The 13,639-nt window shown below is 32.0% G+C and overlaps 1 protein-coding gene across 1 annotated transcript; it reads left to right on the forward strand.

Moving 5' to 3' along the window:
* Positions 1–6,021: 6,021 nt before the first annotated feature.
* LOC122584273 (pathogen-associated molecular patterns-induced protein A70-like) lies at positions 6,022–6,451 on the forward strand. The gene is made up of 2 exons (XM_043756487.1): positions 6,022–6,186; positions 6,269–6,451. Exons 1-2 carry the CDS (start codon positions 6,022–6,024, stop codon positions 6,449–6,451), a joined length of 348 nt encoding a protein of 115 aa, XP_043612422.1.
* The last annotated feature ends 7,188 nt before the right edge of the window (positions 6,452–13,639 follow it).

Here is a 13,639-nt window from a genome sequence, read left to right on the forward strand (position 1 = left end):
GACCACCTTAGTTATTCATTGTATCCGCCTGACCGCCTTGGTCTCACTTATCAGCGGTTGCTTCATTAGCTTCTAAAGCATCTAAATGAGATTCCAAAGGGGTCTCCCGGCCCATACATCATGCCAAAAACATGACATATATACTCTTAGTCTCAGACCTGTCCGATAGACGGGAGTCTCAAATATTATCAACAAAAATCAAAATGATAACATGTATTAGATTCAAATCTTCAACATGAACCACGTTGTTTTCTTTTCATCTAACAAAAAATAATGAAATATATGTCATATTCTAAACTTTAAAAAAATGTAAATAGCGAGCAAAAAAAATTAATGAGCAAAAAAAATTTTAAAAAATAAAACCTTTTGTAAAAGAAGAAACCATGATCAACCTACAATTGACAACAAAATAAATTAAAAGAGTTAAAAAATAACAATAACATAACAATTTAGTATCAAATAATGAACAAAGATGAACAAAATGGCAAAATAAATTAAAGTGATATAAAAAACGTATATATATTTTGTAGAGAAGTTATGACTTATGACCATGATTTTTAAAAAGATAGAATGAAGGGGAATTATGAAAAATGATTAATAAAATACTATTTAGGCTGTTATATAATAACTTTTGTGAGAGTTTAAAAGATAATATATATTTTGTAAATTTAAAAATTTATTTGATAGAAAAAGATTTATGATAGATTTTAACTATAACTATCTATCTATTAAAAAAAAAAAAAAGGAAAAAAAAACCTTGAAAAAAGGAGAGAGCTAGATTAATTAGGAGGAAGAATTAGACCTAAGAAGGGAGATTAGGAATACCAAATTACCCTCAATTCTTTTTAGTTTTAGACTTTTAGTATAGATAGATAGACACCAGTCACCATTATGCAATCTCGACCCAACCCGAAACCCAACCCGAACCCAACCAAAAAAAAGTCAGGTTAGGGTTGGGGATTTTCGACCCACCAACCTGCCAACCCACGAACCCGCCAACCTGAATTTTTTCAAGTTGAGTTCAAGTTGGGTTGTTGGGTTGTCAGGTCGACGCAAACACCAACATCTTAAAAATATTTGATTTTGAACGATTTTGAATCAACAACAGATAAACAATAATTCACCAGAAAATTATGATGAGATTTATTATTATAGATGAGAAATAAGAATTAGTTTATTATTACAATTATCCAATCATATAGGTTATGATTAGATTACATATATGAGAAAAATAGATCAATGATATATTGATCTATATATACAGAAGTATGAATATGGAAAAGAAAAATATGAGCAGCAGAAAAAAATTGATCGATCAATATGTGAAGTATCTCTAATATGGAGTTATGGCTGAATATATATTACCAACTTTCCAAATACACCTTCTTCTTCTAGACTTGAACACTAAACACATCTTCTTCCTTCTATTGTCCAGAATAGTCCCTCAACTTCTCTTGTACCTGCATAACTCAACCAACAAACATAAATAACTAAAATAATAAACATGTTTAAATGATCTTGTATTATTTCAACAGATTTATATATAATATTTTATACTTACTATCTATTTATCCATACGCCATATTCCCATTTTGTATATATCTAATCTAAAGTAACTTCACATCTAAAATAAAAGAATGTCAAAATTTTGTGAGATGCTAACTCATGTTGGGTGAGATGGTAAGTTTATTAACTTTGTGCCAAGTTAACAACATACCATCGTATTTCTTTCTTATTTTTGATACTTTTTGTTTTCAACTTACGCATCAATGATAGAGCTTTATATTGGTTGATTTATTCCGTTTTATATTTATATATATTTGCTTATCAGGTCATATGGGTTGGGTGATGGGTTGACAGGTTGTGAGTCAGGGTTGCAATTTCTGACCTGAAATTTTTAGTGGGTTGGTTAGGGTCAGAGTTTTCCAACCCACAAACCGCCAACCCGAACCTGCCAACCCGAACTCATTGACAGCCCTAGGTATATATGTATAATATTCTCCTCAGCCAACAAATTAACAGTCTTAGCAAGATCAGCGCAAATCCCAAATTAAATAACTAAATTTCAAATTCGAGCTATTAATTACAAACTTAAATTTGCAAAACCAAGCTCTATTGATTTGAAATTAATAACTGTCAGGTCTAAAGAGACTCAATACCTTAAGACCTTAAGTCCTTAACCTTGTTTAAGTCATATAGATGTTATTAATTTTGAATCAATATACCAGCTGCGCAAAAATAAGTTAGATGTTAGCTTGTATGGGATTAAAAACAAAATTTTGAAAGAGAAGTTAAATGACTAGTAAAAGGTTTTATCTTTCGCTGTTAAAAAAAAAAAAAAAAAAGGTTTATCTTTCTATGTTAAATTAACCCCTATCTAAATTAGGAAGTTTGGGCAAACCAAAAATCTGTCATAAAATTCAGATTACGAAAAACACAGATCAATAAATATGAAAATATAGAGAAAAATATGATAAACTTCATCATGATCCCACCAAATTGATCCCAGAGTATTTCTAACTTTGAATATTTCTAGCTTGGCTGCCAACCAAAATTCGGTAGTTACTGTTAGCAAGTAGCTAGATTGTAGACTTATTATAGTCAACAGCTACAAATGGTAAAAGTACACAATATCAATGCGCCTATTAAACAAAAAGAGAAAAACATGTTAAAAAGTCGCCCAATATAATCAATCTATCCAATTGAAACTGGTTCATTAAAAAAGATGGTCCTTGTTAAACATTTCATCTGTGATCTGATGGACCGATGGTGTTATTATGCTCACTGTTCTGTTTCTATTCGAATTATTACTATTAATATTCTTTTACAAAATTTAGGAGAAGTTCCGCAGACGTAACGCGTTATTAAATACATTTGAGTTGTCGGTCATAAGTTGGAGAGCAATTCATGTGGGCTGAAACGTAATTTGAAAATTACGGTGAAGAAAAACTCGTCAATAAAGTTAAGTGTCCACCTGGGTGAAAACCTTGGTATGTCAAGGATTTTGAAAACTTTGCTATTGGAAGTTCGTCCAAATAAAAATTGTGGTCAATGTATTATGCTTTTCATTTTAGGAAATATACTTTTATTTTTGTGTGTTTTTAATAGATACTAGATGGATACCCGCACGATGTAGCGGCGGTATACTGCGGCGGTGGGCGGAAGTGACAGTGGTTGATGGTAGTAATTTCCATATCAGCGTCAACAAAATGCGGGTTACAAAAGAGGGACAGTAGCGTGACTGATTTAGGGTGCAGAGAGTATTATGAGAATAAAAAATATACAATAACAAATAAGGTATTTCAAAGACAGAAAATAATTAATAGGGGGATTTGTTTAAATAAGGAGTATAGATATAGATTATATTATTTCATATTACGTAATCAAAATGATCATGAAGACTAACTAAAAAGTAAAAAGTAAATTGTAAAACAATATTATATCTAAATATTTTGTACGTAGGCGTAGGAATTGAAGGAATGAATTTAATGGCCAATTGTTGTGGCATGTGAGGATGTTGACCATTAGTCACTGTTGTAAACTCACCGAGTAGAGCCGAGTACTCTCCGAGTACTCGCTACAAAGTATGGTGTCAAGTCGACCCGAGTTGGCTGATTACTCCGAGTACTCCCCGATTTGGCCACTTTGAACCCCGAGTACTCACCGCATACACCCGAGTACCCAACTCGCTTGTCGACCGACCTGGGAACGATTAGCGACTTCCGCAACCTTGCCATTAGTAATGTCTTCTCATAGATAGATAGTGAAATATTTTAAAAAAAAAAAAAAACCAAAAAAGATAAGTCCAAGGGTAAATAAGTAATTTTAAAGACAGAAAAAATTTATTAGGGGAGGGGTGATTTCTTTTATTAGGTAGTAGAGATGTAATGTGTTTTTTAAGCAATGTATTGTTTTTTTTCTTAGTAAAAGGGTAGGATTTTTATTATTTTTGTGTATTTATAAAAAAAAGGTAAATGTTTAAAATTTTAAAAGGTTTGAAAAAAAGAAAAAAAAAACATTCCTAACGTTCACTAGCATTGGCTCCATATGACCAATGTTGCTCGCTGATAGCCCTTCCCAATTTAAGACGATGAAGATGGTATAAGGAACCGATTAGCCGATGGAAAGTACCAATTTTTTTGTACCGATTGCACTTGTGCCCCTAAGTTTTTTATGGTCTGCCATGAGATTATTTTGCTAATGTAGTTAAACCCAAAGTAGTTAAGTTCCCTCAATCCAAAATCATAACAATTAAATATCCAATCCTTTCCCTTGCTGCTCGATCATCCCATTCTCCAACATCCTTATTTATAACACATTTTATATAGAGAAAATTTCTCAAGTTATCCTAAAATGATTATTTGATTGAAAATCAAGGAACAAGATTCAATAATCATCTTTGATACTTGGTCATTGATTTTCATTCAAAAGTCATGATTTTTCCTACTTGACTCAAAGTAGAGAAAATAACTTGAAGAAATCCCTTCCCTTCTATATAAGGTAATTCGATGACATAAACTTTCATGATTGCATGAATTCGAGTCAGTCATCCGATGATCCAAACGTATGTGTAAACTAATAAATAATAATCATTACTCATTCATTGTTCTTGCATAAAATTAGATAGTAAGGCATGTCGTTATAAGACGTCTAGGCTACATCTGACGCCACCAAGATTTTGGATACTATTAGCACTAGTGCGTCCTATGTTGCGTCCTTTTCGTTTGTTTCATTTTTAGACACGCATTTTGTGAAGGAAAGTGGGGCCCGAAAAGATGATGTGAGGGGAAGAAGTGAGAGTTATAAGGAAGGGGTGTTCTTGATGCGTTTAGAAGAAAGAGAAACTGATAAATAGTGAGTTAAAAATAGGTTCCTATAAGGAGACCTAATATGGGTGTGTTCCAAATGCTCCTAACTTGATAAATGTGACATTAAGTTTTATTGTTTGTTTAGCCGTTCATCCAAGGATCTAAACACATTTGTCTACCAATTATCATTAGTTCATTACCCTTTTACAAGTATATAAGTTAAAAGCTTGTTTTACATAAACTTCAGTATTTGTTAGTATTTGTTTCGATTGAACATTTATTGGTTTGTTAGTGACAGCCTTTAGGATTATCAGTAAAAATTAATTGGGTGTAATAAAATTGTATCTTGTTGTTAAAAAAATCGAAAGAATAATAATTGTCAATGAATTTATCATTTTCCAACATTTATTATGTGTCAATGATAAGAACAAGTAGTCAAATACTGCACCTATAAAATTGCAAAATGAGAAAATATCTCACCCAACTCAACCATCACTACACACACTACTACTACATACTCCAATTCTCTCTCTCTCATTCCACAACTACCACACACACACACACTCATTTTTGATTTTTAACCCCCCCCACACACACAAACACACACACACATTTTGACAATCTTTCACACTCACCTTTCCCAAAATGGAAGAAAAAACTACAATCTCTGTTCCATCTTCAATTTGGACTTCCCTCAATGGTGGTTTACCTCAACTGTCTTCTTCATCCTCCTCAATGTCATGATAGCCACTATTGTTTTTACCTCAAATTTGCCCACAAACAACAATAACCAACAAGAAGAACAACAAGAAGAAGAACAACAACAAGAACAAAAGCAAAAACAAGATTCTAATAATAATAACAAAACACAAGTATCTAGATCTCCATCTATCATTAACCGTATCAAATCTTTCACTTTTCACAAATATCCACCATCACCCGGATCCGACCCGGATATCCATTATCAAGAAAACCCATTAGAAGTAGCTGCTACACAGTTTGTCTTCAATCAACCACTTCAATATCAACATTTCGATTTCGATACGGTTGATCCGGGTGAAGAAATAGAAATGGATGGGACCCGTTTCGAATTTGACCCGACCCATCAAGAAACTGAAATGACCCGTTTGATTATGATCTGTTAAATTCAGGCCAAGAAACGGAAAGGGGTTTGACAAATTTCGATTTTGAGACGACCCATGAAGAAAGAGAGATGACCCATTTCGATTTTGACCCGACCCACGAAGTGAACCGTCAAGATTCGGATTTTGAAGAAGAAACCGATGAGTTCGAGAGTTTGGATGACGTCTATAGTAAATTAAAAAGCGGCGGGGGACACGTGGACAGATCAAAGTCCGATGGCGACTTTGCGGCGAAGGTTCCGGCAAAGCCAGCGGCGGCGAAGATGAGGAAATCGGCGAGTATGAAAGGGGTTTTCTAATACTGAAAGTGTAGAGAAGGTTGAGGCTCGCCGGCCGGCGACTTCAAGAAAGGCAGCGGCGGCGGCGATGGACGAGGAAGACGTACACGGGGATGACGTGGAGGTTGATGCAAAGGCTGATGATTTTATTAACAAGTTTAAGAATGATTTGAAATTGCAAAGGATTGAGTCCATAATGAAGAAGAATAGTGGGAAAAAGTAGAGGGACTGGAAGGTAAATATTGTATTTCGCTGGGTTGGTTTTGTATTGTGTTGGAGGATTAGTTTTGGAAAAAAGGAAGGTTTTTTAGGATATGTGCATAACTGCATATTGATGTATGAAGTAATGAAATTGGAAGTCCTTTTTTTGTTCTAAGTTGTGGGGAATGTTGGTAATTTGGTGGAAGTGGTTACTCGTATTTAGTATTAAGAAATTTGGTGGTCGTAACTTTGCATTTATAGTTACTGGCCGGTTGGACATATGATGAGGGTCTGGAATTGCAGCCTTGCAGGTGGTCATATTGGGTTCTGATTACTCATTTTTGGCCACTAGCCCACTAGTACTTTTTTTTTGTAATCTATGAGTAAAATAGTGGTACCATATGTTACATTTTGAATTTAAGCTAAATAGAAAATGTAACGAACAGGGTTGCATTTACTATCATTTCTTGTTCGAATCTTTGAATATGAATATACTCTCAAGCATGTCAATAGATTCAACTATATGATCTATATATTAGTGTGTTATAAAAGTAAAGAAATAAACGGCCCATCCATATAGGACGGAGTCAGAAACTTTTTTATTATGGGGTAAATTTAAAAGTCGTTTTTCATATTTATAAGAGATACGATAATATTAAAAGGAATTGGGTCCTAGCTAGAGAATAGAAAATAAGCGCCTAAAATAAATGATGTTACTAGCTACTCTCATTAACATTAATTAAAAAAAAAAAAACCCAAAATATTTAAGTATGTATGAAACAATTATCTTTTCTTACATGACTATTACGATTATTTAGTAGTTGGTTGTAGTAAACATATATAATAATAATTTGAAAGAAAATAACTCTTTCACATACAGCTACATTATAAAGTATTACATATTTATATACTCAAATAAATAAATTTCTTTCTTCAGCCAATTTTTTTCTCCTGTCAGAAAAAAAACTCAAGCTATACTATCTCAATAGAGAGATTTATCTCAAAACTAATGCTTCAAAGACCAATAACTTCCAAATAATAGACTTATGACAACGAATGTAACATTTGTATGTATTTCCTTTTATTTTTTTTTTTTTGAAGACAAATTATAAATATACCATTTAAATTAAAAAAATTTACATTGTACCAGGACTGGAGTGGGGACAACTGCCCACACCTTAGCTCTGTCCATGCATCCATATATGGCTTTGGACTCCAGTATCTCAATGGACTATTCGAGCACATTGCAGTGGTATTGGTTCCTATTTGAGAAGGTAGAATGTCTAGTCAAAGGTCTAATACCTCAACGGTTTAAGAGAAAGGTTAAGATGACCTTATTATTTAGGTAAAGTTACTTTTAGTTATAAAAACCTAAATAGTAAAAAAATAAATAAAAAAAAAACCCTAGGTTTCTAGATAATGCAATTTATTTAAAAACTAAAAAATTGTTGAGCTCTAATCAAGTTTGGTGTATTGAGTTCGGGTTTGAACTCATTTATTATCTAGCTTCCTGTTAAGATTGGAGTCACCCGAAGCTTATTTATGCTCGACTTGATTCGAAATTGCTTGTTAGGTTCAACTTGAGTCAGAGTTTTAGTGAGTCGAGCTCACAAGCAAATCAACTTATGAAAGATAGAAATGATTTTACGTTGATTGAAAAGTAAATCAAAGTAAGGCCCATTTTTATTTATTTTTTTTGCATATATATTTATAATAAGAACTTAATGTATTTAGTCAAATTTTGTGTTTTTTAATTAATATCAAAAAAAAATAACCGTCAATTATCTATTTACTAATAAATATGAATATTATTTATACATTCAGTACTTGATACATTTAACACAAATAACTAAAAAAAAAGGATCTTGAGATTGAAAATGGAAAATAAATCAAAGTAAGATAAACATGAAAAGTAAATCAAAGTAGAAAAATTCAAATGGAAATATAGCTACTATATAAGATGATAGTAAGGGAAATATTAAAAGTTTAGCACTACTAAAGTTTTATTACTCTTGCCTTCCAGAAAGAAAAATAAAAAAAATCTTACAATTAGTTTAATGAAATCTGTAGTTAAGTTACTTGTTTTTTACTCCATATATTTGATAAATAATATTTGACTAACTTTATATAAGAAAAATATGTTATATTTGATTTGATGCAGAGATGGAGAAGGTGCCAAACATATTATGGTGATGGCCGGTGGTGGAAATAAAAATGGACAGCTAAGGAATCTTCGATTAATTTCTAGCATACGGCGGGAAAATGGGACACTAATAAAAGCCTAATTTCAAGTCTCACTTTACTTACCATCGAAGACTTGAAAATCCAAAAGAATATGCAAAAATTAATAGATTCCCTAACTATAAAGTTATTCCAATATAAACGTAATTTCTTTCCAGAAATTTAAGGTGGTATGTGAATGACTGATTGATAACATTATATATATATTTTTTAACATTTTGATAACATTATATGGATATTGATAACATATATGGATATGGCATTTAAAAGAAAATAAATATAAAATTGGTCCCCGAAAATGTAGGTATTTCAACCTGATCATACTCTCTTACGTTTGGTCGTTTGGACCTTATATAAAGTCCGCAATGATTGCATCTTCTCAAGCATAAGCCCATCCATCCGTTTAGCAGCAAAAGAGCTCAAAGTCACTGAGTTTGCAAAATTAGTAGTTACACATACATTGTTGACCGAGTTTGCAAAAATACATTGCGAAGACTAAAACATTTGATATTAGAACGATAATGTATAGTTTGTGATGAGTAAAAATATTTGATAAAACAAAATAAAAGACCAATTATAAAATGATTCACTCTTTTTTACAATCACAAATTGTTTAACTTGATATGTGAAGTTAAAAGTTAATTTTAGAGGTACAGTAGAACCTTTATAATTTAATACTCGATAAATTATAACCTCGATATAACTAATAATTTGTCCGGTCCCAACTTGGGACCAGTATAAAATCGGACCCCAATCAATAAAATAATAAGATAATAACTTTTTTGAAACCCTAATGTAAATATTAGTCCCAATAAAACTATAAATTAATAATTTTTTAATATTTCAAAGTTTTAACATTGTCTAGTAAAAAATGAAGCTATAGTCACTAGTTGTTTTGAAACTTGGAATCTAAATTGAGTTCATCTTTAAACTTTCTCATCGCATGTAAGAGTTGACGCATTATATCTCGTATTGTAACAAAAAGTTGCGAAGTGTTCAATGATCTTTTGAGAGTGTTTATATTGTAGTTTGACTAACTTTCAGATCAAAAGTTTTGTCAACCACTGCACCAAATTTGTTTGGTACACCTTGATAATCTATCTTATACTTGTATAACATTTTTGTTGTTGATTCGTCATGGACTCATGGTTGTTTTTTTAACACCTTTAGTTTAGAAGTCATAGTTGATGTGATTTTAAAACTTATCCTTGGGCATTTTATAGTGAGAAATCTAAAATCATGTATATTGAACAATCTTTAATTCAAAACAATGCACTTGACAAGTATTTAGTTTAATGTGTCAACATCAATTAAAAATGGATTTTAAAAACGAAAATTTAGAAAGTAATATATGAATATCTTTAAATTAATAATTATTAATTATCAATATAATAATGCACTCTCTGAATGTTTCCACATACTTAAATTGTTGAACCCTTGCCAAGGAGAATCAGAGCTTCTTAATGATTGTGTGTACGGCTGCATTTCCACAAAATTCTTGTCCTCAATCTTTGGTTTATCTTGGAATCCATGTTGTATTCAAATAATTGATCATTTACCCAAAAAGTTCCGGTCTACCAAGATAACTTCATAAATTTACATTAAAGTGACATGATATGGACAAGCTTTTCAAACACCAAAAAACATTAAACAACATGTTAATTAACTGGGGTAGGTCTTTAGAGCAGGCCAAACAAGAGATTTAAGAGGAGAAGACCTGGGGTAATGTTTTGAATATCATTCAATGCAAATGAAAGACAAAGAAAATGAATATGCATAACAATGGAGAAAAACAAAAACATTATAAGAGATAATAACTAGAATACCTAAATTTTTATAGATGTATTGTTTTTAATTTAGTGTAATTGAGGGATATGTTATGAACTTGATAATGGGTTAGGAGGTACGAAGTGTACACCCATTAAGTAAATAACATCCCAGACCCAAAAGGGTTTTCCTTGATCCATAGTTATTATAAATATTCTAAGATTCTATAAATCTTAAATAGATTTTGTAAAAATATCAATCTTGAAAAGATTTTAAAAAGATTCTCTAAATCTTAAATAGATTTTATAAAGATTCTCTAAATCTTGATTAGATTTTATAAATATTCTCCAAATTTTGAAAAGATTCTATAAATCTTGAAAAATTTTGTAAAGATTCTTAAAAGATTTAGTAAAAATATCGAATTAGAAAAAATTCTGTAAAGATACACTAAATCTTGAAAAGATTCTGTAAAGATTTTCTAAATCTTGAATCGTCTATATATAGTTGAGAATTCATTTACAGAATTGATTCACAGAAAAAATCACACAAAAAGAAAACAAGTATCTAATTTTCTTTGTTACATATTAGTATTCATAAAAGATCAAGGAAATAACCTTTTGAATTAATGCATTAATAAGATGCATAATAGGGTGTCTCTATAAGAGAAAATTATACATAAGGAAACACACAAAACGCGAAATACTATATAGCGAACGGGTTCTTGATTTCTGCCAAAATCAAGAACATTGCTCTTTGTATTATCCCAAAACAAAATTCGTGTAACCCAGACATATAGGTCGAATTGTTGTTTTTGGAAAGTGATATCACGATATAAAAAGATATCCGGTCATTGATTTCTTGTTATACGGATTCTCCTCTCCTCCTCCTCGCAACTATATATATTATCTCTAACAATAAAAAAAAACAATTGGTGAAATCAATGGCGGCTACAATGAAGCATATGACAGCTAATTCTCCAAACTTGATAAGTTTGAAGGAATGGATTTTCGGAGATGGCAAAAGATGATGCACTTCTTCCTCACCACCATGAACGGGTTTATGCGTTGAGCACTCCTTGTCCTGAAGATACTGGTGATGATGTACTATTGATGACATTCGAAAAAGGAGCAAATGGGATAATGATGACTACATAGCTCGAGGTTTAATCCTCAATTGTATGACTGATTCTCTCTTGATATTTACGAAAACCATGCATTTGCTAAAGAACTATGGGACTCTTTAGAGACCAAGTATATGTCTGAGGATGCCTCTAGTAAAAGTTCCTAGCGAATAATTTTAATAATTACAAGATGGTCGATACTAGACCGGTCATGGAATAATACAATTAGCTCATTCGCATACTTGGTCAATTCCACAGTATAAAATGAACATGGACCAGACTATTCAAGTCTGTATTGTCATTGATAAACTCCTTCCTTTTGGAAAGAATTTAAACATTCTTTGAAACACAAAAATGAGTTAACTTGTTGAGTTGGGCAGTCATTTGCGTAGTGAGAAATCCTCAGAGCGCAAGATCAAGCCAAATAGCAACAATGTTGCTAGCAACAATGTTGCTGATACGTCTTCTATCAATAAGGTGGAACATGAAAGTCCATCGGATATTATGATAGAAAGTAAACATCAAGGAATTAACAATATGATCCCATTAATAAGACTAAATTGACTTGTTAGAAGTGTGGTAAAACTGGACACTTGAAACGGGAATTCAGAGTTAATATTGGTGATAAAAATACTAATGGATTTGGTACAAGTGGTTCAATAAATGGTTTTAATAACCAAGACTTGAAAAGTCAGTGTATATATAATGATTTGGTTTAGAATTATTATGTTTCGTAATATATGAGGTTTATTTTGTGCTAGATGATGATGTTACGTGATGTGTGTAAGGATAGTGTTGGTTAAGGACTTACGAGTCGATGACTAATTGATCAGTTCTTCGCATGGGGGAACTGAGTCACTACATGTTCATAGACGTGGAAGTGTGGATTTGAATTTTAGTTCTGAAAAGTTGCTTATTTATTTGATGCTTTGAATGCACAACTAATTCGTGGAACTTGATTTCAATTAGTTTTAAACAATAGTGGTTATAAACAAGTTATTGATTTTTGATAAGTTTGATTTTAGTCCAAATATGGCATGCTTGTTGGTTTGGTTAACAGACTGTTTAGACTCAAAATTGTTCACATGAATGTTAACTTTGATTTTATGTCAACTTCTAGCATAAATGAATGTGCATATACATTTACTTTGTCAAGCATACTTCTTCACAACCTTTTCAGGCACCTGTCGACAATTGGATCAACACTAAGCCGGGCGTATCATTAACAAGAATGAAATGAATGTATATGTGCAAATACATTTACTTTTTCAACTTACATATATACTCAACCGGCCGAAATTCAATTCCTTCAAGAACATAGTCAATGCTCGAGGAAGTGATCGTGAAGAGTGGCAAGAACTCAAACACAAAAATATTCTCTTTTGCAGCTCGTAAATTGGCACAGTTCTATCATTTGCCATCCATCTTCTCTTGCAAGTGAAATACATAGATTTGAATAGGACTCTCGGCACCCACTTTGAATTTAAAGGGTATATGCACCCCAGGATCCGCAACATTATGATTAAAGACAAGGTTTACAGCATATGTGACCTTTGGTGTCAAGAATCGAGTTCTTGCATTCACTTTGAAACCATTGTGCATTACTCCCTCAAGACATGCATTCACTTTGAAACATTGTGCATTACTCCCTTCAAGACATTTGTGAACCTACGTATCACATTTCACTGATTTTATTGAATTCGTAACTAAGAAGAAATTTGAAAGATTTATTGGGATATATATTAACTAATTAACCTTGAAATTTCTGTGTTGTCAGGTCTTAGTGAGTCTCCAGAGATGCATGATATTGCGGATATTACTTCACAGAGGAAGGGTTATTTGAGAACTCACAAATAAAAAGAACGCGAGAACAATTATGGACCCTCATTTCTTATATTTCTCTCTCTTTCATTAAATAAGAAAATCACCCAAATCATTTAAAATGTTCTATTCACAAACGTAAATCGTTAGACGAAACAAAAAGCGGGGTAGTCTTAAAATTCGTCCTCTTTCATTAGAGATCCAATTCGATTATAATTTTGGACGACTTTTAATTTTTGTTTTTTCCCCATCGCGTTCATC

The sequence above is a fragment of the Erigeron canadensis genome, unplaced genomic scaffold (genome assembly GCF_010389155.1).
Source record: "Erigeron canadensis isolate Cc75 unplaced genomic scaffold, C_canadensis_v1 Conyza_canadensis_unscaffolded:196, whole genome shotgun sequence".
NCBI classification, from domain to species: domain Eukaryota; kingdom Viridiplantae; phylum Streptophyta; class Magnoliopsida; order Asterales; family Asteraceae; genus Erigeron; species Erigeron canadensis.

Excerpts from the sequence above, each read along its gene's own strand:
- LOC122584273 (XM_043756487.1), top strand. The coding sequence starts at position 6,022 with ATGACCCATTTCGATTTTGACCCGACCCACGAAGTGAACCGTCAAGAT. Across the intron at positions 6,187-6,268 it reads ATGGCGACTTTGCGGCGAAG|GTTGAGGCTCGCCGGCCGGC; the intron begins GTTCCGGCAAAG and ends AGTGTAGAGAAG.